General features: G+C 40.1%; 1 protein-coding gene across 5 annotated transcripts in view; it reads right to left on the reverse strand.

Moving 5' to 3' along the window:
* The window catches only part of CENPP (centromere protein P), a 295,833-nt gene that overhangs the window by 263,883 nt on the left and 6,780 nt on the right, over positions 1 to 25,170 (reverse strand). For all 5 annotated transcript variants that reach the window (XM_003807840.7, XM_034967714.3, XM_034967713.3 and 2 more), the window contains 2 exons: positions 19,953 to 20,041; positions 11,804 to 11,892 (listed from right to left, as the gene is read on the reverse strand). In XM_003807840.7, coding sequence (XP_003807888.2) covers positions 11,804 to 11,892; positions 19,953 to 20,041 — 178 coding nt within the window. The remainder of the gene's footprint in view (positions 1 to 11,803; positions 11,893 to 19,952; positions 20,042 to 25,170) is intronic.

Here is a 25,170-nt window from a genome sequence, read left to right on the forward strand (position 1 = left end):
AGGCAGGAGAATCACCTGAACCCGGGAGGCAGAGGTTGCGGTGAGCCGAGATCACGCCATTGAACTCCAGCCTGGGCAACAAGAGTGAAATTCCATCTCAAAATAATAATAATAATGATAATAATAATAATAATGAGGGAGATGATCAAAGGGATGTGGCTGGAGAAAAGAAAAATAAAACAAAAAATAAAAAAAGTGCAGGAGAAATTAAGACATTCTCAGGTAAACAATAGTTGAGGGAGTTGGTTATCATTAAACTTTCTCTGTAAGAAATGGTCAAGAGAATTCTGTAGAGTGAAAGAAAGGACACTAGACAGTAACCTGAAGACATATTAAGAAATAGACTCTTAGAACATGTGGAAAAAGGCAAAAGAAGTAAAAAGTTTTAAAAAAGAACAAAAAAAAAGACTCAATAAAGGTAAATACATGTGAAATTATAAAAGCTAGTATTTTTGCAACAATAGTTTGTTACTCTTTGTTTCCTACATGATTTTACAGACTAATACATTTTTTAAAAATTAGACTAAAAGCTAGTATTAATGTAATTTTCATTTGTGACTCCACATTATTTTCTATGTAATTTAAAAAACTAATGCATTTTAAAGAATTATTAGTTTACATTTTGGGGTGCACAACATATAAATATACAAGTTCGTAACATCAATAATTCAAAAGGCTGGGGACTGTTGTGGGAAGTCAGGGACCCCGAACGGAGGGACCAGCTGGAGCCACGGCAGAGGAACATAAATTGTGAAGATTTCATTTTAAAATGGACATTTATCAGTTCCCAAATAATACTTTTATAATTTCTTACACCGGTCTTTAATCTCTGAACATAAATTGTGAAGATTTCATTTTAATATGGACATTTATCAGTTCCCAAATAATACTTTTATAATTTCTTACACCTGTCTTTAATCTCTGAACATAAATTGTGAAGATTTCATTTTAATATGGACATTTATCAGTTCCCAAATAATACTTTTATAATTTCTTATGCCTGTCTTTACTTCAATCTCTTAATCCTGTTATCTTCATAAGCTGAGGATGTACGACACCTCAGGACCACTGTGACAACTGTGTTAACTGTACAAATTGATTGTAAAACATGTGTGTTTGAACAATATGAAATCAGTGCACCTTGAAAAAGAACAGAATAACAGCGATTTTCAGGGAACAGGGGAAGACAACCATAAGGTCTGACTGCCTGCAGGGTCAGGCAAAAAGAGCCATATTTTTCTTCTTGTAGAGAGCCTATAAACAGATGTGCAAGTTGTTGCTACATTAATAAATCTTTTTCTCACCCTTTCCAGAAGGAAACAGAAGTAAAATTGAATAGTGGCTGCCTTTGGAGAAAGAGATGGGGTTAGTTGAGTGAGAGAGAATTCTACTCTTCATTTTGCTCCTTTCTGTAGTGTTCCAATTATCTAATCCTTCCACATATCAGCTGAGGTTTTCTAAGCAGTAGTTATTTTTAGTTTACTTCCATATATTTTTAAATACCAAACTAATCAATACTGACAGACAATATCAATCAGTTAGTAAAATAATTGACTAACCCCTGTGTTTATATATTCTGATATGAGATGAAAATTTAGAAACTCTATCAATTTTAATATTTCTGTAGAGTTTTTGCATATGCATATTCACTATTAATACACAGAAGACTCCTAAGTTCAGGCTGATTCCTTTAAAGTGTCTATTCTACCCTTACAAGAATTGAAATAGTTTCAGTATATTTTGTTTTATAAATATTTAACTTATGTTTGCTCAGGTTGAGAAATGCAATGTTCCACAAGGGTCCATTTGCTAAATCTAAGGCATGAATGATTTTTTGGTAGTTACAGTATTTATGAAATATTGAGAATTTATGCATATGAAATGTCTCATAATGGACTATTTTAGACTTAAGCTATTCTTTTTTTAGGTCTCCAGTGTAAAATTCGAAGAGTAGAAGCTATAGCAAATGAATATGCTGCATTTCTTGTGCTACAGACTCCTTAATCTTTACAGAAGTCTTATTTGCTCAGCTAGATTGGTCTAAAAGAAATGGTTTAATTTTCTCTCAAATAATTCAACCTTCAAAAAGAAAACTTCCATGTCATTATTTTTGCAGCTGTAGTGCATACTGGGAGGCTCTGCCAGCTTGGCATTTAATGTGTTTGTTTTATGTAGAGTGTGGTATTAAAGTAGTGGCTGAATTACTTGAAAAAAAAAAAAAAACAGACATGCAAGTAGGAGAGATACCGCTAAATTCTTTTCCTAGCAAGGAATATTAATGTTAATACCCTGGGAAAGGAATGCATTCCTGGGGGGAGGTCTATAAACAGCCACTCTGGGAATGTCTGTCTTATGCAGTTGAGATAAGGACTGAGATACGCCCTGGTCTCCTGCAGTACCCTCACAGGCTTACTAGGGTGGGGAAAAACTCCGCCCTGGTAAATTTGTGGCCAGACCAGTTCTCTGCTCTCAAACCCTGTTTTCTGTTGTTTAAGATGTTTATCAAGACAATATGTGCACCGCTGAACATGGACCCTTATCAGTAGTTCTGCTTTTGCCCTTTGCCTTGTGATCTTTGTTGGACCCTTATTAGTAGTTCTGCTTTTTGCCCTTGGAAGCATGTGATCTTTGTACCTTCTCCCTGTTCTTATACCCCCTCCCCTTTTGAAACCCTTAATAAAAACTTGCTGGTCTGAGACTCAGGCAGGCATCACGGTCCTACTGATATGTGACGTCACCCCCAGCGGCCCAGCTGTAAAATTCCTCTCTTTTTACTCTTTCTCTTTATTTCTCAGGCAGCCGACACTTATGGAAAATAGAAAGAACCTATGCTGAAATATTGGGGGTGGGTTCCCCCAATAGGGGACAGAGCTCTAAAGAAACACAGGTCTTTTAAACTTTTTTTAAGTTAAAGTGGCACAAAATGAAATTGCAAGGACATGTGTGGTGGCTCATGCCTATAATCCCAGAACTTTGGGAGGACAAGGCAGGAGGATAGCAAGAGTCCAGGAGTTCAAGACCAGCCTGGGCAACACAGTGAGACCCCTTCCTTTAGCATTTTTAAGTGGATAGGATGGATAATCAAGTGGATAGGATAATCCATCACTCAGCCTCTTTCCCCAGCCACCCCTATCATTGCTCAATGGGCCCATGAACAAAGTAAAGTGGCCATGGTGGCAGGGATGGAGGTTACGCATGGCTCAGCAACAAGGACTTCCACTCACCACGTCTGACAAGGCCAATTTGCCAGCAGCAGAGATCAACACTGACCCCCGATATGGCACCATTTCTTGGGGTGATCAGCTAGCTACCTGGTGGCAGGTTGATTATATTGGGCCTATTCCATAATGGAAAGGGCAGAGGTTTGTCCTCACTGGAATAGACACTTACTCCGGATATGGGTTTGCCTATACTGCATGCAATGCTTCTGCCAAGACTACCATCGTGGACTCACAGAATGCCTTATCCACCGTCACAGTATGCCATACAGCATTGCCTCTGATGAAGGCACTCACTTTACGGCTAAAGAAGTGCAGCAGTGGGCTCATGCTCATGGAATTCACTGGTCTTACCATGTTCCCAATCATCCTGAAGCAGCTGGATTGACAGAACAGTAGAATGGCCTTTTGAAGTCACAATTACAATGCCAACTAGGTGACAATACTTTGCAAAGCTGGGGCAAAGCTCTCCAGAAGGCCATGTATGCTCTGAATCAGCATCCAATATATGGTACTGTTTCTTCCATAGCCAAGATTCATGGGTCCAGGAATCAAGGGGTGGAAGTTGAAGTGGCACCACTCACCAACACCCCTAGTGATCTACTGGCAAAATTTTTGCTTCCTGTTCCTGCGACATTACATTCTGCTGGCCTAGAGGTCTTAGTTCCAGAGGGAGGAACGCTGCCACCAGGAGACACAACAAAGATCTCATTAAACTGGAAGTTAAGATTGCCACCTGGACACTTTGGGCTCCTCCTACATTTAAGTCAACAGGCTAAGAAGGGAGTTACAGTGTTGGCTGGGGTGACTGACCCAGACTATCAAGATGAAATCATTCTACTACTTCACAACGGAGGTAAGGAAGAATATGCATGGAATAGCAGAGATTCATTACGGCTTCTCTTAGTATTACCAAGCCCTGTAAGTAAGGTTAATGGGAAACTTCGACAGCCCAATCCAAACAGGACTACAAATGGCCCAGATCCTTCAGGAATGAAGGTTTGGGTCACTCTATCAGGAAAAAAACATGACCCCCTGAGGTGCTTGCTGAACGCAAAGGGAATACATAATGGGTAGTAAAAGAAGGGAGTCATCAGTACCAGCTATGACCACATGACCAGCTGCAGAAACGGGGACTGTAATTGTCATGAGTACTTCCTTCTTCTTTCGTTAAAAATATGTTTGTGCATGTATACACTTGCACTAAGAAAGTACCTTCATTTTATTTCCTTTTTCCTTTATCATGTGACATATGATTTATTGACTTCATATCAGCATTTAAGTATTATCAACTTTATGTAATAGTATTTGGGTTGGGGATTGGTGAGTTTCTGGTTTTATGAAGGATAGTTGTATGTTAGGCATAATTATGACTATTATTGTCTTTATTTGAAGATTATGTATGATCTTAGGAGATGTGTATGGGTTCAAGTTGACAAGGGGTGGACTTGTCATGGTTAATACTAAGTGTCAACTAGATTGGATTGAAGGATACAAAGCATTAATCCTGGGTGCGTCTGTGAGGGTATTGCCAAAGGAGATTAACATTTGAGACAGTGGGCTGGAGAAGGCAGACTCACCCTTAATCTGGATGGGCACTATCTAATCAGCTGCCAGTGAATATAGAGCAGGCAGAAACACATGAAAAGGTTAGACTGGCCTAGCCTCCCAGCCTACATTTTTCTCCTGTGGTGGATGCTTCCTGTCCTTGAACATTGAACTCCAAGTTTTTCAGTTTTGGAACTCAGGCTGGCTCTCCTTGCTCCTCAGCCTGCAGACGGCCTATTACGGGACCTTGTGATCATGTGAGTTAATATTTAATAAACTCCCCGTTATATTATATATATATATAGTATACACACACACAGACAGACACACACACACACACACACACACACACACACACACACACACACACACACACACACACACACACAGGCTTTAAGTAACAGGCTTGAGAGAAAAGGCCCTGTCTTCTCTCAATGGGACAGATTCACAGAACTATCTTAGTTTTTTTTGGTTTTGGTTTTGTTTTTTCAGATGGTGTCTTGCTCTGTCACCCAGAGGAGTGCAGTGGCACAATCTTGGTTCACTGCAACCTCCGCCTCCCCGGTTCAAGCGATTTTCGTGCCTCAGCCTCCCGAGTGGCTGGGGATACAGGCGCCCACCACCACACTCAGCTAATTTTTGTATTTTTAGTATAGACAGGGTTTCTCCATGTTTGCCAGGCTTGTCTCCAACTCCTGACCTCAGGTGATGTGCCCACCTTGGCCTCCCAACATGCTGGGATTGCAGGTATGAGCCACTGTGCATGGCCAGGACTATCTTATATAGATGGTGCAAATAAAGCTTGTGTGGTGCTTAAAAAAAAAAAAAAAAAGGAAAAGAAAAAGAAATTCTGACTTATGCCACATGGATGAACCTTGACAACATTACACTCAGCAAAATAAACCAGTCAAAAAAGGCAAATACTGGCCAGGCACAGTGGCTCACGCCTGTAATCCCAGCACTTTGGGAAGCCGAGATGGCTAGATCACCTGAGGTCAGGAATTCAAGACCAGCCTGGCCAACATGGCAAAACCCCTTCTCTACTAAAAATATAAAAATTAGCTGGGCATGGTAGCGGGTGCCTGTAATCCCAGCTACTTGGGAGGCTGAGGCAGGAGAATCCCTGGTGAGGTAGAGGTTACAGTGAGCCGAGATCACACCACTGCACGCCTGCCTGGGCGACAGAGCGAGACTCCATCTAAAGAAAAAAGGCAAATACTGTATGATTCTACTTATATGAGGTACTTAGATTAATACTTAGATAGTATTAATCAAAATCACACAGACAAAAAGTAGAATGGTGGATGAGGAGAGGGAGGAAGTGGGAGTTATTGTTTATGGGTACAAAGTTTCTGGTTTTTTTTTTTTTGAGATAGTCTCACTCTGTCACCCAGGCTGGAGTGTAGTGGTGCTTTCGGCTCACCACAACCTCCGCCTCCCAGGTTCAAGCGATTCTCCTGCCTCAGCCTCCCAAGTAGCTGGGACTACAGTCACGTGCCACCATGCCCAGCTAGTTTTTGTATTTTTAGTAGAGACAGGGTTTCACCATGCTGGATTTGAACTCCTGACCTCATGATCCACCCACCTCAGCCTCCCAAAGTGCTGGGATTATAGGCGTGAGCCACCGCACCTGGCCAAAGTTTCTGTTTTAAAAGAGGAAAGAGTTATGTTGACGGATAGTGGTGATGGTTGTACAACATAATGAATGTATTTACTATTATTGAAGTATACTTTTTAACATGGTTGAGTTGGTAGATTTTGTAAGTATTTTGCCACAATAAAAAAATAGGAAAACAAGTTAAATAATCTAAAAGAAGGCAAGAAAGGGTGTTAGTAGGTGTTAGTTCACACCTACTCATTTTTCAGATGTCAGCTCAAGCTTCAGGAAATGATTTCATGTTCTCTGTGCTAGTCTAATTCCTGATAAACACTTTGGGAGGCTAAGGCAAGAGGACTGCTTGAGCCTAGGAGTTTGAGACCAGCCTGGGCAATAGTGAACAAAAAAACCAAGTAGATTCACTGAAAACAAAGAACATAAAATAATAGCTGAATTAACACAAAGCTGCATAAGCATGTAGTTTATAGGGAACACTGGAGATTATGTGTTAAAAGTCAGTCTAATAACTATTTTAAAAATTATTTAAACATCTGAAAAAAATTGTTTTCCAAAGAGTATGGGCCTACAAAGAGGAGAAATTAGTTCATTCACGCTTAAAGGCCACAGTGACACGATATTTCGTTCTCCATCAAACAAGTGAGCAAAAAAATAAACTCTTAATCATGTGATGAGGGAGTAAGCCATGAAAATAATCTTAAAAGCTGTGATGACTCAAGTTTAAACACATACACACAGAAGAAAAGACTGTTCTTTTACAATGAACTTTAAAAAATTCACAATTCCTTCATTCTTCCATTTGCATCTTCATAAAGGATACTGTACTACAGCACATAAGAGTTTTCCATATAGAAAGAAATTTTGTGTGTGGGTGTGGGTGTTGGCTCTCACAGCTGTAAGAATGACTGTAATTTATCTATTTTTCCTAAGCAAAGTCCAAACTTCACTAAATGTAAAACAGATGTCATGGATTTCTTTCATAAAATGTTGGCAGTAACCCATTTCAATTTCAGCTAAAGTAGTCAGGAAACAAAAATAACTCCAAATGTCTCCTTCTCAAGTATAAAGCGAACACAAAGAGAAATTTAGGATAAAAATTCCAAAATTTTATTCTAACAATAAATTCCTGGGACTATTACATCTAAAATTAGGTGACCATCAGAAATTAATTCACAAAAATATTAACAGACATTCTCACACATTACTGGTGGGAATACAAAACAGTATGGTCATTCTGGAAAACGGTTTGGCAGTTTATTATAAATTTAAACATACTCTTATATGACTCAGCAATTCCACTTCTGGTTATGTACCCTAGAGAAAAGAAAACTTACATTCACACAAAAACCTCTAGTGAATGTTCACAGCAGCATATACATGTACGTTTGTGTGTGTAATATACATATTTATAGCATATGAATGTTTGTAGCAGCATGAATGCATGTGTATGCGTGTGTATACATACACACATATATAAAGATAATATGCTATATTATACACTATAATATGCTACGTAAATGTATACATAGGCCAGGCGTGGTGGCTCACGCCTGTAATCCCATCACTTTGGGAGGCTGAGGTGGGCGGATCACTAGGTCAGGAGATGGAGACCATCCTGGCCAACATGGTGAAACCACGTCTCTCCTAAAAATACAAAAACTAGCTGGGTGTGGTGGTGCGTGCCTATAATCCCAGCTACTCAGGAGGCTGAGGCAGGAGAATCACTTGAACCAGGGAGTCAGAGGTTGCAGTGAGCTGATATCATACTACAGCACTCCAGCCTGGTGACAGGGCGAGACTCCGTCTCAAAAAAAAAAATATATATATATAACTATAATATGCTATATTCACCAAAAACTGAAAATAACCCAGATATCCTTCAATGGGTAAATGAATAAACAAACTCTGGTACATTCATACAAGGGAATATGAAAACACAAGAAATAAAAAGCATTACAAGCGAGATAAAGAACTCCTTAAATGGGCCCAATGGCAGACAGTACTGCAACAGAGGAAAGACTGCGAAGTTGCAGATAGGTTAATAGAAATCATCCAAACTGAAACACAAAGGAAAAAAGACATGAAAGAAATAGAACAGAGCATCCAAATGCTGGGACAATATGTCAAATAGTCTAACATATGTGTCATTAGAGTGACACAGGGCAAAATAAATACTTTAAAAGACATGGTTGATAATTTTCACACAAATATACCCTAAACATAGCACAAACTACAGAAACACAAAATTAAGAGAAAGACTTAAGGCTGCCCCAAGCACACACATGACACACTAATACAGAAAAATAAAGATAACAATCACCGCAGACTTTTTGTCACAACCTATGCAATCCAGATTATGAAAGAGTATGTTTAAAGATATATGTTTTTTATCTTTAAACCTGTCTACTCAGAATTCTATGGCCAGCAAAAATATCTTTCAAAAAATGAAGGCAAAATTAAGACCTTTCCAGAGAAACAAAAGCTGATAGATATTATGGCCAACAGACAAGCACAGTAAGAAATGTTAAAGGGTCAGGTGCGGTGGCTCACGCCTGTATTCCCAGCACTTTGGGAGGCCAAAGCGGGTGGATCACCTGAGATCAGGAGTTTGAGACCAGCCTGACCAACACGGTGAAACCCCGCCTCTACTAAAAATACAAAATTAGCCGGGTGTGGTGGTACACACCTGTTGTCCCAGCTACTTGGGAGGCTGAGGCAGGAAATTCACTTGAACCCGGGAGGCAGAGGTTGCAGTGAGCTGAGATCATGCCATCGCACTCCAGCCTGGGCAAAAAGAGCGAAATTCCATCTCAAAAAAAAAAAAAAAGTTATAGGAAGTTCTTAAGGAAGAAGGAGCATAGCAGTTAGAAATCTGAATCAAATGAAATGAAGAATGAAATAAAGAAATGAAGAATGTTGGAAATGAAAAAATGAAGATAAATATACAAAAACATGTTTTGTCAGCCAGGCACGGTGGCTCACGCCTGTAATCCTGGCACTTTGGGAGGCTGTGGTGGGTGGATCATTTGAGGTCGGGAGTTCAAGACCAGCCTGGCCAATGTGGTAAAACCCTGTCTCTACCAAAAATGCACAAAAAAAAAAAAAAAGAAAGAAAGAAAGAAAGAAAATTAGCTGGGCATGGTGGCTGGATTCCTGCAATCCCAGCTACTCAGGAGGCTGAGGCAGGAGAATTGCTTGAACTTGGGAGGCAGAGGTTGCAGTGAGCCAAGATCATGCCATTCCACTCTAGCCTGGGTGACCGAGTAAGACTCCGTCTCAAAAAAAACAAAACAAAACAAGCTTTGTCTTATTTTTAATTGCTTTAAAAAATAATTGACAGTCTAAGGCAAACATAGTAACAATGCCCTGAGACATTTGGAACATGTAAAAGTATATGACAATTGTATGAAAATAATAATACAATGGTTGAGGGAAAATAAATGGAAAGTATACTGTTGTTCTTATAGTACATGTGAAATGCTTACTATTTAAAGTGAAGGTAGACTGTGATACGGGAAGATCAAGGTAGAAGCAAGAGTCAATAAAATAATGACTAAAAATTTTTCAAAACCTAAAGATACCAATCCTGTCTGAAAAACTACAGATCTATAATGAAAAACTAAAAATAAATTCATAATTAGGCATATAACATTTAAATTGCATAACAGCAGAGATAAAGAAGAAAGAAACTCCAAAAAGAGAGGTAACTTACACGTAGTCGAATCTGGAATAAAATCCAGGTCTTCTGACCTATGTTCAGCACCCTTTCTAAAATACCAGTCACTCTCCACAAAATGGGAACCCAGTCTAAAAAATTGCCCAAAAAGCTGGGATTAAATATTTATTAAGTAACTATAATATGCTCATTATTACAGGAAGAGAGATATCTCACTACTCTTCCTTTTGTAATTTCCAAATAGCAGATGCTACTTCCAAACTATGGTCTGAACAAAAGGAAATATGTGATCTCTGCCATGACACAACACATTCTTGGTATTCTCCCTACCTCTCAAACAGTTCCTTTTCTAATTCCTTTGCAGGATCCTTCCCTTCTATTCAGCCAGTATATTTTAGAATTCCTCAAGGCTCAGTTCTAGGGCCTTTTCTAGTTCTACTCTATATTCCTTCATAGGCAATCTCATTCCTGCTCAAGGCTTTAATTCCTACCCAATAGAAGATAATTCCAGTGTTCTATATCTCCCACCCCCACCTCTACTGTGCTGCCTCTTTCTCATTTTTATTTCAGTGTTTTCAAAGGCACTCAAGTCCCATATGTCCAAAATAAAGTCATAATCTCACCTGACAATGGTCCTCTTCCAACCTTCCCTTAACAGCAGACGGCACCACCATAATCAAAGAGTTATCCCCTGTGAATGACCTCTAATCCCTTTTACTCAAGCAATCCCATGCCCACTCATTTTTGCTTCCTAATTATCCCCCAAATCCATCTAGCTAAGTATCATCATTTCAGTCCAAACTACAAACTTCTCTTGCCTGAACTGTTTTAAAAGACTAGTCATTGACTCACTTGTATCAATGATTGCACCCCTTCGTTCCATTTCCCCATAGTATCCAGAATAATTCTTTCTAGGATGCCACACTTTTGCTTTCCTCAGGCCCTGCTCAAAACTTTTCAATAGTTTCACTTGGTCCTGGGACTGTGATAACACTCTTTATACCAAATTCCCAGTAGTATGGACCTTACCTAATTTCCTAACCTCATCTTACACCATTCTCCTAGGCTCTTGCCTCCACCTGTCACTGTGGCCCTGTGTCAATTACTCACAGACACCATGCTCCCTGCTGGCACAGTGCTCAGCAAAGTTATTCCCTCTTTGTTAGTTCACACCTACTCATTTTTCAGATGTCAGTTCAAGCTTCAGGAAATGATTTCATGTTCTCTCTGCTAGTCAAATTCCTGATAAACACTTTGGGAGGCTAAGGCAGGAGGACTGCTTGAGCCTAGGAGTTTGAGAACAGCCTGGGCAATATAGTGAGACCCCATCTCTAATTTAAAAAAAAAATACAAAAATAATAAAAAACAAAAATTCCTGATATATACTTCAACAGCATTATGTAACTCTCTTTTGTAGCATTTAACATAGCCATAATTTTATATTTACTTCTGCCATTATTTGATTAATATCTAACTTCTCCACTAGACTGTCAATTCCATGAGGACTGAGGATTGTGTCTTTTTTTGCTCACATTTTAATACCCAGCACATAGTGAATGTGCAATAAATATAAACTAAATGAAAGAATGATAGATATAGAGAATATGGGCTTAAATATAAGCACAACAGTGGTGTTATACTTTCAGAGAAGACCTATTTACTAACAAGAGGAAAAGGTAAACTTAAAACTGTAAAGTGTAAATTTACTTTTTTTCTCTACAAAAGTAAGTTTGTAAAATAGCTTACCTAGACACAAATTCACTTAATTCTGAGCATTCTGTGGGCTCCATTATTATGTTGAGGTCAGTAACAGCAGAAGATAATCTCTCCTTATTCTAAAATAAAGATAAAAATTTCTGTATCAAAGCACAGTAAACTTCAAAAAGACAAAAATACTTTTGAAATATGCAAAATGAAATGCCACCAAATAAAAGGAAAGAGTAATCATGACAGAAACAAAACAAAAACAAAAAAAGAAGTTCAATCTCACTAATAATAATTGTAAATTAAAACAATAAGGTAAGACGCCTTTTTTTTTTTTTTTTGGAGACGGAGTCTTGCTCTGTCACCAGGCTGGAGTGCAGTGGCGCGATCTCGGCTCACCGCAACCTCCGCCTCCTGGATTCAAGCGATTCTTCTGCCTCATTCTCCCCAAAGCTGCGGAGCTGGGACGACAGGCGCCCGCCACCACGCCCGGCTAATTTTTGTATTTTTAGTAGAGATGGGTTTCACCATGTCGGCCAGGATGGTCTCAATCTCGTTTGTTTTGTTTTTGTTTTTGTTTTGAGACAGAGTCTCGCTCTGTCGCCCAGGCTGGAGTGCGGTGGCGCGATCTCGGCTCACTGCAAACTCCGCCTCCCGGGTTCACGCCATTCTCCCGCCTCAGTCTCCCGAGTAGCTGGGACTACAGGTGCCTGCCACCATGCCCGGCTAATTTTTTTGTATTTTTTAGTAGAGAAGGGGTTTCACCGTGTTAGCCAGAATGGTCTCGATCTCCTGACCTCGTGATCCACCCGCCTCAGCCTCCTAAAGTGCTGGGATTACAGGCGTGAGCCACCGTGCCAGGCGGTCTCAATCTCTTGACCTCCTGATCCCCCCGTCTCTGCCTCCTGAAGTGCTGGGATTACAGGCGGGAGCCACCGCGCCTGGCCGATAAGATGCCATTTTTACCTATAAGATGAGCAAAGACTGGCCGGGCGCGGTGGCTCACGCCTGTAATCCAGCACTTTGGGAGGCAGAGGCGGGTGAATCACCTGAGGTTAGGAGTTGGAGACCATCCTGACCAACATGGTGAAACCCCGTCTCTACCAAAAATACAAAAAATTAGCTAGGCGTCGTGGCAGGCGCCTGTAATTCCAGCTACTCGGGAGGCTGAGGCAGGAGAATCGCTTGAGCACAGGAGGCAGAGGTTGCAGCGAGCCAAGATCGTGCCACTGCACTCCAGCCTGCGCAACAGAGCAAGACTCAGTCTCAAAAAGAATAACAATAATAATAATAAAAATAAATAATAAACTTGTGAAACAAAGCTTGGATTCCAAATAAATTACATCTTTAAAAAAAGTATTGAACTGTACACTTTAAACTGGTAAGTTATATGGTATGTGAATTATATCTCAATAGAACTGTTACCAGAAAAAAAAGGAAAGAAAGGAAAAGGAAAGCAAAAATCTCAGGAGCACATCTGGTCTCTTGGTCAAGTATGTGTAGATACATGTTAGATTTCAGCTTTTCACCCATTAGGATAGGCAAAAACAAATTTTTTGTTGGGTTATAGAATCCTGTTTAACAACTCAAAAGCTGACTTCAAAATATTGTTTTTCCATCTCTCCCCTGTTTGTGGTACTGCTAACTAGGTCAATTCTCCCCAGTTGGTAAATAAGGGAAGAGACCTTATAAACAATCTGACCTCAAAGCCCCTACATGTGTCTCAGCACCACATTCCTTTCTACTATGGTCCACTTAAGCCCACAGTTCTCATTCTCCTCTACAACTGAAGGATTATGGGTAGAGATCTTTAGGAAAAGGCTGCCATTAAGTTGGTCCTTTTTTTTTTTTTTTTTTTTTGAGACAGGGTTTTGCTCTATTGCCCAGGCTGGAATGCAGTCGTTCAATCACAGTTCTTTGTGACCTTGAATTTGTGGGCTCAAGCAATCCTCCTGTCTCAGCCTCCCAAGTGGCTAGGACTATATATGTAAGTAACCAAGCCTGGCTAATTTCTTTTTTATTTAAAAATATATATATTTTTTAGAGACAGGGTCTCGCTATGTTGCCCAGCCTGGCCTTTAATTCCTGGGCTCAAGCTATCCTCCTGCCTTGGCTTCCCTCAGTGCTGAGATTATAGGCGTGAGCCAATGTGGCCAGCTTAACTTTGTGAAACTTACAAATCTCTCATGAAGCACCCTGTATTGGATTTCAGTGTTTAGACTCAAATGTCATTAATATCAAACAGATTTTCTTTGGCGCCTGTGATAATGGAATTGTATTCTCTTCCATTTAAAAAAATTGCTTATTTTTTGAATAATTTTGTTCATTTCATTGGGACAGAAGTTATGGAAACATACTTAACCTGCCACTTTCCCCACAAACTCCTACCAATCTAATTGACTATATTGCTTGGATTATGGAAAGCTGATAAATGTTAATTCTGATGGCCTTACAACTCTTCACAAATGTAGTACTAAGAACACCAGAAAGTAAATCTGGCCAACAGAGCTCTATGTCCCAACCACCTTGGACAACAATAGCTGCACCAACATGAGTAATCATTCAAACTCTCTGGATCCATTTACTTATAAAATAATAGGGTTGACCTAGACAAACTATAAGTCATCACTTTGTTCTAACATTCTATTAACATGATTTGAGGTCATGTTTAGTTCAAATATTATATTAATATAACTTTATTACAACAATATTCTGTAAATTGAGGGTTTTACTATTTAGATTACTTTTTAATTTTTGGATAGCTAAACCTCTCCCTCTAGTGGAAATTTTATTTTTAAAAAATGTTTTAGAACACACAAGGTTGCTGTGTCATTTCTTTTTCTATCAGTCTTCACAGTAAAAATGTAAAAATGTGCTCAGTATGTAAGATGGTAAAACTATTTTAGAAGGCAATTTGCCACTATCAATCAGAATTTGTAAGTTTCCTTTGACCCAGCAATTCTACTAGATATGTTTCTAAAGGCATACATACACAAGTTGGTATAGAATATGCTAGAATTTACCATTAAATAATAAACATTTCAAAAACTTTTCATCAAGTTATTATATCAGAATTGTAAGCAATAAAGAGAAACGAGATAGTCCTTTGTTTTTCCCTCCCCAAGTAAGAACTCTTGGTGCCTCTCACACAACTGATTCCAAAAACCCTGTTGATTCCACAGCTGTCTGTAATTTCTTCCAACACCTTGTTTACCAGTCCTGGTCTTCAAGAAGAATCATAAAATCTAAAAGGCTCAGAGAGAAAGTGAGAGTTCTTAACACAGCCAGGGAGAACACACTCTTTCTGTAGCACTTTGTTAGTAAAACCAATCAGTCCCAAAACACATACATACTTTAAAACTTAAACAATGACAACTCACGTGTCTTTAGATACTCAGCAATTACTAGGTTCTATGTCCTTCAAAGAAGATATCTACAGTTCCTCTCCTTAGACTTTTTTCCCCCTGCATCCGCTAAAGCATATAGGACAGAAACTGCTAGTAGTCCCCTCTATTTATACTTTTTTCTTGCCCCAGTTTTTCACTGGCCATATGGCCAAGCATAACAAAGACTAAATTCCCAGCATCCTTTGCATGAACTTGTTGGCCAATAGAATATAAGTGAAAATGATGAATGTACAACTTCCAGAAAGTGTCCTTTAAAAGAATAGGCGAGGCTTTCTTTGCCCAACTTCTTCCTGATACCTGAAATGCTAATGTGATCATTGTGCCATGACTTGAAGCCATGTATGGCTGATGGTAGAACCTGATTATCATAAAACCACCATATTAGCCCTTGAAAACTTACAAGTTTACTTAAGTAATAGAGAAATACACTTCTAGTACCTTTATTTTTAAGTTTTCTGTCAGGCACAGCTCAACTGATTCTAATTCATTCAGCATGTGAGCTAACAGTATAATCTCAGGCCATTATCAAATGGTCACAAAATTTTCAATCATGCTTTCATGACATGAGGATGAGAATATTGGCTTAAAATACTGTTGAGGTCTGGGTCAGTGCCAACACTGTCTGTTAGGAGGCAGAGTGTGGCCACAGCAGCAGGGGTTGCAGGACCTAAGTGGCAGGACATCCACTGTCTGGCTTCTGTTCTGTCTGTGCTGCCCTGGGGTGGCTGCCCAGGCCCAGCAGGCCAAACCATGTGGTAGTTCATGCTAGGAATGACTCTGGTCAGGCAGCTGTCATTCTTTAGGAGCATATCACATTATCAGAAATGTCTTCTACTATCGGGGGACCTACCCCAATAATCACATAGGTTCATTTCTATTTTTCCTAAGCGTCGGCCGGCTTGAGAAATAAAGGGACAGAGTACAAAAGAGAGAAATTTTAAAGCTGGGCGTCCAGGGGAGACATCACACGTTGGTAGGATCCGTGATTCCCCACGAGCCACAAAAACCAGCAAGTTTTTATTAGGGAGTTTCAAAAGGGGAGGGAGTGTGCGAATATGTGTGGGTGACAGACATCAAGTACTTAACAGGGTAATAGAATATCACAAGGCAAGTGGAGGCAGGGCAAGATCACAGGACCACAGGACCGAGGCGAAATTAAAATTGCTAATGAAGTTTCAGGTACCATTGTCATTGATAACATCTTTTCAGGAGACAGGGTTTTGAGATCAACTGGTCTGACCAAAATTTATTAGGCGGGAATTTCCTCTTCCTAATAAGCCTGGGAGCGCTATGGGAGACTGGAGTATATTTCATCTCTGCAGTCTCAACCATAAGAGACAGGCGCCCCGGGGGGGCTGTTTATAAGCCCATACCTCCAGGCACATATTCTCTTTCTCAGGATGTCCCATGCTGAGAAAAAGAATTCAGCCATATTTCTCCCATTTGCTTTTGAAAGAAGAGAAATATGGCTCTGTTCTGCCCGGCTCACCGGCAGTCAGAGTTTAAGGTTATCTCTCTTATTCCCTGAACAATTGCTGTTATCCTGTTCTTTTTCCAAGATTCCCATATTTCATACTGCTCAAACACACATGCTGTACAATTTGTGCAGTTAATGCAATTATTACAGGGTCCTGAGGTGATATACATCCCCTCAGCTGACAGGATTAAGAGATTAAAGTAAAGACAGGCATAGGAAATCACAAGGGTATTGATTGGGGAAGTGATAAGGGTCCATGAAATCTTCACAATTTATGTTTAGAGATTGCAGTAAAGAAAGGCATAAGAAATTATAAAAGTATTAATTTGGGGAACTAATAAATGTCCATGAAATCTTCACAATCCATGTTCTTCTGCCATGGCTTCAGCCAGTCCCTCCATTTGGGGTCCCTGACTTCCCGCAACATTTTACATGGTGACCTCATCCTTATCTGACTCAGGAAGGCATCAAATTACTATTTGATACTTTCCATCAGAGGTTTAAGGTGACTGAAGTATGCAACTTAAATAAAGTGAAGATATTGTAGTCTATGTTGGATATTATAGCCTATGTTATGTCTCAGGCCATAGCCCCACTAAGGAGCATACCAATCAATCTTAGGGTACAACCCATCCTGGAAGGTATAACTCCACTAAGAAGCTCATTCACCTCAATGTCAGAGGATAATCTTTCCCTTTTCACTTGGATTTGTGGACAAGCCTCTCAAGGACAAGACTAATTCTGCCCACAATGGAGCTTCTCTCCGCATAACCTATGAGGCAACTGTGAAAGAAATGAACTCTTACAGTAGAAAAAGCCTGCAAGACCGCAAGGCTGCTAGGATTCCCCTGAGCAGTTTCCTGGACATATATACTAGAGTGCAGATGTTTTCGAAGACGGAAGTGGACCATAGGATTATGATTCCACCAACCTGCCATGGGTTGCAGGCCTGGCCCATTAATGGATGCCAGCATACAGAAGAGCATTCAGTAGATTACCACTCTCAGGTCAAGTTCACATCAGCCACAAAGAAAGAAAATATAGTCGGTTAGACTATGAAACCTTTTACAAAGGGACAACATCCAGGAGTCCCTGAGCCACCTAAAGGAAAAGCCTGGGGTGGTGGCACAGGTTGTCCAGCCTAAATGATACCAATCCATTTGGGTCCATTCTCTGCTTGAGTCTTCAGCAAATGATCTTTGTGGTCATGTGATATCTCCTTGGTGACCTTGTACATCCCCAAGGCCTGGTGCCCATATGGGAACAATGTCAGTCCCCTAGAGCCACTTACCACCCATGCCCCTGACACATTGAACATGCTGAAATGTGTTTTGTATCCTGCTCAAATGGCCTAGGCAATGCTACACTACACCTTTTCTTGGTCACTTTGGCAGTGTGAGAGTGATACTCTAAGACGAGTACAGGCTGGGAGCTTTGCCATCAAATGAGGGGGTCTAGACAACCCCTAGCCCATCCTCAGCCTGCCAGAGCCAGTAATAGCAAATGGAGACTTGGATTGCAAAGAGAAGCAAAACTTCCAAACCCAGGTAACTGTACCAAATCCTTGGGACTAGTTAGGGAGTGGCTATCTGACAAAGAATAAGGAAAAGTCCTGACTCCATAACCAAGTCCTGTCTCATACAAAATGGGAAACTTGGGACTGTTTTTGTGGCTAAGGACACTGATGAAAAGGATAAGGAATCCTGGCACATGACCCTGAATATAAGCAGGCAGCTTGTCCATAGGACTCAGTTACAACAACTACTCTACACCACTTTAGATATCTGATGAGCTGAGGCCAATGCAGCCTGACAGCCCTTCCCTGTTCTGTTCCTCCTCTTTGCACACATTCCCTGTTGGCCCAACTGGCAAAACCAACTGGTTGAAACTGCTTTCTCCTCTTTCAACTGCTTTGTCTGGCTTTCAACTTTTCTTGGAGTCAGCCTTTGAAGGTGGCTGAGCCCTGTTCTGCTGCACCCTGGCCAGTGGGGTTACTTATTATCATTCTGTCTGCTTTCGCTTTCCTGCTTCCTGATATTATGTGAAGGTCTTAGCCAAAGGGGTCTTCCTCCCTCTGTTGTGTCTCAGCAGTTCAATACGAGGTACAAGATCATCCAGCCCCAAGGAGCATTCAAATGGCTGTGGTCCCAGATGACCACAACCTCATGAGAGGCCCTGAGCAAGGACACCCAACTGAGTGGCTCCAAAATTCCTGACCCACACAAAATAGGTGAGATAATTAATAAATATAGTCAGCCCTCCCTATCTGTGGTTCCACATCCATAGATTGACCAACTGCAGACCAAAAATATTTGAAAAAAAAAATCTACAGATGCAGATGGTTGGATCTGTACTGAACACGTACAAGTTGTTTTTCTCATAATGATTCCCTAAACAATATACTATAGTAACTATTTCATAGCGTTTACATTGTATTGGGTATTGGAAGTAATCTAGAAATGATTTAAAGTACAAAGGAGGATGTGTGTACATTATAGGTAAATACTACACGATTTTATAGAAGGGACTTGAGCATCCGTGGATTTTGGTACTACAGGGAGTCCTGGAACCAATCCCTCACAGATACTGAGGGATAATTGTATTTTTGGTGGTTTTTTTGTGTGTGTGACAGAGTCTCACTCTGCTACCCAGGCTCGAGTACAGTGGCACAATCACAGCTCACGGTAGCCTTGACCTCCTAGGCTCAAGCAATCCTTCTACCTCAGCCTCCGGAGTAGCTGGGAGCACAGGTGCGCACCACCATGCCTGGCTAATTTTTTATTTTTTTGTAGAGACAGGGTCTCACTACATTGCCCAGGCTGGTCTCAAACTCCTGGGCTCAAGCAATCCTCCTGCCTTGGCCCCGCAAAATGCTGAGACTACAGGTGTGAGCCACCATGTTTGGCCTATTTTGGGTTGTTTTAAGATGCTAAATATTATGGAGACTAGTTAAGCAGCAATAGATAACTAATAGATATTAGATGGCTGGCATATCACCTAACTACTGATGACACCCAGGACTATTCCCACAACCTCATGGAATTGCACTAGAAGCCCAGGAGCATCTTGCTACCTGTCCTTCAATAAAGCACCTTTGGCTTTCACAACAACCCTACCATATGCAGTTGCTGGGCTATTAATACCTGAAATTTTGAAAATGTACCACTTTGCACAAATGTGCTATGAATGGGGGGGCCCTGGCTCATGAACTCCTCTTCAGCTCCACCACTGTTGAAGGCTGGGGTGTGGGAATTGTTTATCTCATAGCAGAAGTATCTCTGTTATCACAACATGCTTCTTAATTTACCTGAATTTCCAGAATCTGAAATTCAAGTTGAAATGTAACCATGTGGCAATTTCCTGATAATCTGTGTCTCTGTAGAACTTTTCTAATACCTGTAAAGCAGAAAAACAAATATTTTGTTTGCAAATAGCCATTTTCTTCAAATGCGTATTATTTAATTTTGTGTGAATATCTACAATACATGTGGGTATATGTGTGAAAGTGTGCATTAGCAATTACATTGAAAAACTCTGGAAGAACGTACACCAAATTGATTATCTTTGCAAAATAAAATTAATGATAACTTGTGTTTCTAGTTTTCTTTTTTTTTTTTTCCAGAAGGAGTTTTGCTCTTGTTGCCCAAGCTGGAGTGCAATGGTGCGATCTCGACTCGCTGCAACCTCTACCTCCTGGGTTCAAGCAATTCTCCTGCCTCAGCCTCCCGAGTAGCTGGGATTACAGGTGTGCACCACCATGCCTGGCTAATTTTTGTATTTTTAGTAGAGACAGGGTTTCACCGTACTGGTCAGGCTGGTCTCAAACTCCTGACCTCAGGTGATCCACCCACCTTGGCCTCCCAAAGTGCCGAGATTACTGGCATGAGCCACTGCGCCCGGCCAAGTTTTCAACTATACCAAAAGTTATGGTAAGTAGTAGAAATGTACTAGTATAACCCTAGACAAATTTGAGTCATGTTAACTGTTCAATGGTTTTTATTTTTTCAACACTATCTAGTTCTTAAAGGCAGTAAATTGAATCCATGCATTCACCTCTGCCATCTCTCAAAACTTCACTAAAATGTCAGTGATATTTTTGAGATATAACATGCATACATTTGAATGCATAAAATGCCCTATTCTTAAGTATACAGCTCAATATTTCTTTTATACATGTGGTTGTTCAGGTAACTACCACTGAGATCATACTACAGGAATTTTACAGAACCTATAAGGTTCCCTCATATCCTTTCCCAGGCTATTCCCTACCCCCAAGAGGTAAGTAAGCACTATCCTGACTTTACGTAGTCATCTAGTTTTGCTAATGACGTTACTTTTAGAAGGGCAAGATTCTACAAGGATAAAGGGAACAGGGAAGATAAGAGCAATCAGATTTGGGAAGCTGGAAATCAGATGGATGCATTAGATAGCACATGGACAAATGAAAGTGACCTGGTAGAGCCAGGAAAACTGAAACCTAAGCCAGCAAATGAGGAAAACCCAGAAGCAAGTTCAGTTACATAGCAGAATACGAGACGGGTATTATGAGTCAGCAGCACCAAGTACGTTTACGGGAGGTGAACCTGGGGCTCAAAATAGGAAGACTGGTTAAAGATTTGTTCAATAAGTAGTTAGGAAAAAAAGACAGAATGGTACAAATTGACATAATTTGCCTCCTAATTAGATGTACTGGTAAGAACAAAACATCACTTTCATAGTTTTCCTGCCAAAATTGCACAGGAATGTCATCAAGAGGAAACTATCAGAAAAAAAAGAGATTGAAGAACAATCTATAATACAAGTGGTCTTCAAATATGTCTATGTCGTAAGAGACAGAGAAGAATGACCAGATTAAGGAGACTAAAGAGACATAACAGATAGATGCAATGCTTAATCGTGGATTAGATGTGGAATTGTTTAAACAAATAGCTATGGAAGACTCACTATGGTTAAGATGTCAGTTCTTCCCAACTTTAATCAGTACATTCAATGCAATCCAATCAAAATTCCAGCAAGTTACTTTCTGGATATCAACAAAATGATTATCAAGTTTATATGCAAAGGCAAAAACTCAGAAGAGCCAGAATAAACCTCAAGAAAAATAAAGTTTAAGAACTTAAACGACCTGATTTAGAGACTTACTATAAAGCTACAGTAATCAAGACAGTATGGTATTAGTGAAAGAGTATACAAATAGGTCAATAGAACAGAAGAGAAAGTCTACAAATAGACTCACGCAGATACAGTCAACTGATCTTTGACAAAGGAGCAAAGGCAGTTCAATGGAGAAAGAATAGTCTTTTTAACAAAAGGTGCTGGATCAACTGAACATCCATATGCAAAACAAAAAAAAAGAATCTAGACACTGACTATACCTTTCACAAAAATTAACTGAAAATTTATCACAGATCTAAATATAAAATACAAAACTATAAAACTCCTAGAATATAGGAGAAAATCTAGATGACCTTGGGCTTTGTCCATAAAAATAAATGTGCCAAAAATGCGGTAAAGAAAAAATGCAGATGGAATCCTGGAAATAATCTACAGCAACCACTTTATTTTGCATATAAGAAATCAGACAGAGAGAGACTTACTAATCTGTCCAATCTCTAGGCTTTATTTTTTCTTTATGTCCAGGCTTTATTTTTTCTTTATAGATGAATACTATGCATACATAAATTGCATATAAATATATAGCATGATAAATTTTCAGTTCAGTACTTTTTAACTTGAACACACTGATTTTTATTTTGTTTTATTTTATTTTATGTTATTTTTGAGATGGAGTCTCGTTCTGTTGCCCAGGCTGGAGTGTGGTGGCACCATCTCCACTCACTGCAACCTCTGCCTCCCGAGCAGCTGGTACTACAGGCATGCCCCACCACGCCCTGCTAATTTTTGTGTTTTTGGTAGAGACAGGCTTCACCATGTTGGCCAGGCTGGTCTCGAACTCCTGACCTCAAGTGATTCACCCGCCTCGGCTTCCCAAAGTGCTGGGACTACAGGTGTGAGCCACCACAACCGGCCTTTTTTTTTGTTTTTTTGGTTTTTTTTGAGACAGGGTCTCACTGTCACCAAGGCTGAAGCGCAGTGGTGCAATCTCAGCTCACTGCAACCTCCGCCTCCCAGCTTCAAGCCATTCTCCTGCCTCAGCCTCCCGAGCAGCTGGGACTACAGGAACACTCCACCACGCCTAGCTAATTTTTGTATTTTTAGTAGAGATGGGGTTTTACCATGTTAGCCAGGCTGGTCTTAAACTCCTGACCTCAAGTGACCTGCCCACATAGGCCTCCCAAAGTGCTAGCATTACAGGTGTGAGCCACTGCACCTGGCCTGATTTTTATTTTTAAATAATGAGTAAGGGTGCATTTTTAACAAAGTTCACAGACAGCAGAAGAGGATTAGTCCTTCAAAACAATCCATCCATACATCAAGCCCATCTACATATTTTTAACAACATACATTTAAAGCTAATCAAAAGACAAGAATAAAAATTATAAATTAAAATACTACTCTCGGCCAGGCGCAGGGGCTCACACCTGTAATCCCAGCACTTTGGGAGACCGACGCAGGCATATCACGAGGTCAGGAGATCAAGATCATCCTAGCCAATGTAGGGAAACCCCGTCGCTACTAAAAATACAAAAATTAGCCGGGCATGGCACTGCGTGCCTGTAGTCCCAGCTACGCGGGAGGCTGAGGCAGGAGAATTGCTTGAACCCAGGAGGCGGAGGCTGCAGTAAGCTGAGATTGCACCACTGCACTCCAGCCTGGGCGACAGAGGAAGACTCTGTCTCAAAAAAAAAAAAAAAAAAACAACCCTACTCTCATTACTTTGCAGTAACACTTAATTTTCGACTCCAAATTCCATTACTTAGTTTGTAAACCGACTCTTACAGAATCAAAATGGAGAATTTAAAAGAATCATCATAGGCACTGAAGGAAATTCCAAAAGAAAGTTCTAAAAAATGTTCGGAGAAATAAAAGCATAGCTGCAATAAAGTCTACATTCTTCACATGATTATTTTGAAGGAAATCAAGATCATTTGATTACCTAGCTTCAGCTACATTCATTAACACACCACAGAAACTGTGTCTGCCCAACTAATAGCTATGGAAAACAATAATGACTTCAAAAAGCTCTTTGATTACGCCACTGCACTCCAGCCTGGGTGACAGTGCAAAACTCCATCTCAAAAAAATAAAACAAACAAAAAACAAAGGAAAAAGAACAAAAAAATAAAAAACAAGATATTTCTCTTCCAGTACCATTACTCTTGCTGAATTACTTGCAATTAATTTCAAGAAACTCCTATAACTACTTAGATTTCTGGCTTTAAAATGATATTTCTTCTTCATAATTTCTATATTTTTCCAAGTTTGCTAAAATGAGCACATATTACTCACAGGAAAAAAGCATTTCAACTCTTGTGATGTCCCTGTCTGAAATCTCCCATTCAAACCACATTAGCTTTGTCAAGACTCTAAGCCTAATCTTCATGCTGCGGCTTTTAAGCTAGTAAAAGTCTTATAACTGGCCTATCCTCATTCTCTATTCTCTCTGCATTCCATCTCTTCCTTTCAAGTAATTTAAGTCTCCAAATTCCATCACTCTGTTTCTACATGTAATTCAGTCTCCCTGCAGTGGCTGCCCAAGACCCTCTCCCCTGTCATGAGGGTAATTTTCAGTGGAAAAGTCAGAAAGCACACCAAAAATGATTTCTGCTTTTGGGAATGTTATTCTTGACCAACCAAAGTTCTTGACATCCAGTTGCACAGCTGCAGTAGCTTCCCTTTATCTCTTAGTGCATCACAGATCTTTGGCAATAAAATCTAGTCATTGGGACCAGAAACCTTCCTTCCAGCAAAAGGTCCAGCTGCTAAAACATTTATCTTGCCAGCTTTCATGTCAGTGCTGAACAACTCCTAAGATGTATAAATTAATGGTGCTGTTGTTCTTATAATCATTATTCGCTTATTACTATTTACTTGACTATTAAGGTACTTAATGATAAAAACTGTGTCTGTTCTTTTCCATCAGGAAGGAGAAGGTAAAAAAAAAAAAAAGAAAGAAAGAAAAGAAACTGTGTCTGTTCTTTAATATTTATCTCAGGCAGCCTTTTTTTTTTTTTTTTAAATGGAGTCTTGCTCTGTCCCCCAGGGTGGAGTGCAATGGCGCAATCTCAGCTCACTGCAACTTCCACCTCCCTGGTTCAAATGATTCTCCTGGCTCAGCTTCCCAAGTAGCTTAGATTACAGGTGCCCACCAACGCATCCGGCTAATTTTTGTATTTTCAGTAGAGACAGAGTTGCACCATGTTGGCCAGGCTTGTCTCAAACTCCTGACCTCAGGTGATCTGCATGCCTTGGCCTCCCAAAAGCTGGGATTATAGGCATGATCACGGGGCCTGGCCCAGGCAGCTTTTTGAACACCGTGATGTTCAAAAGATATGTGAGTAAACAAGTTTACCACAACCATACTTTCAAATACTTACCTTGTAGAATTTTAATTCAATATTATG

Source organism: Pan paniscus, chromosome 11 (genome assembly GCF_029289425.2).
Source record: "Pan paniscus chromosome 11, NHGRI_mPanPan1-v2.0_pri, whole genome shotgun sequence".
Classification (NCBI taxonomy): domain Eukaryota; kingdom Metazoa; phylum Chordata; class Mammalia; order Primates; family Hominidae; genus Pan; species Pan paniscus.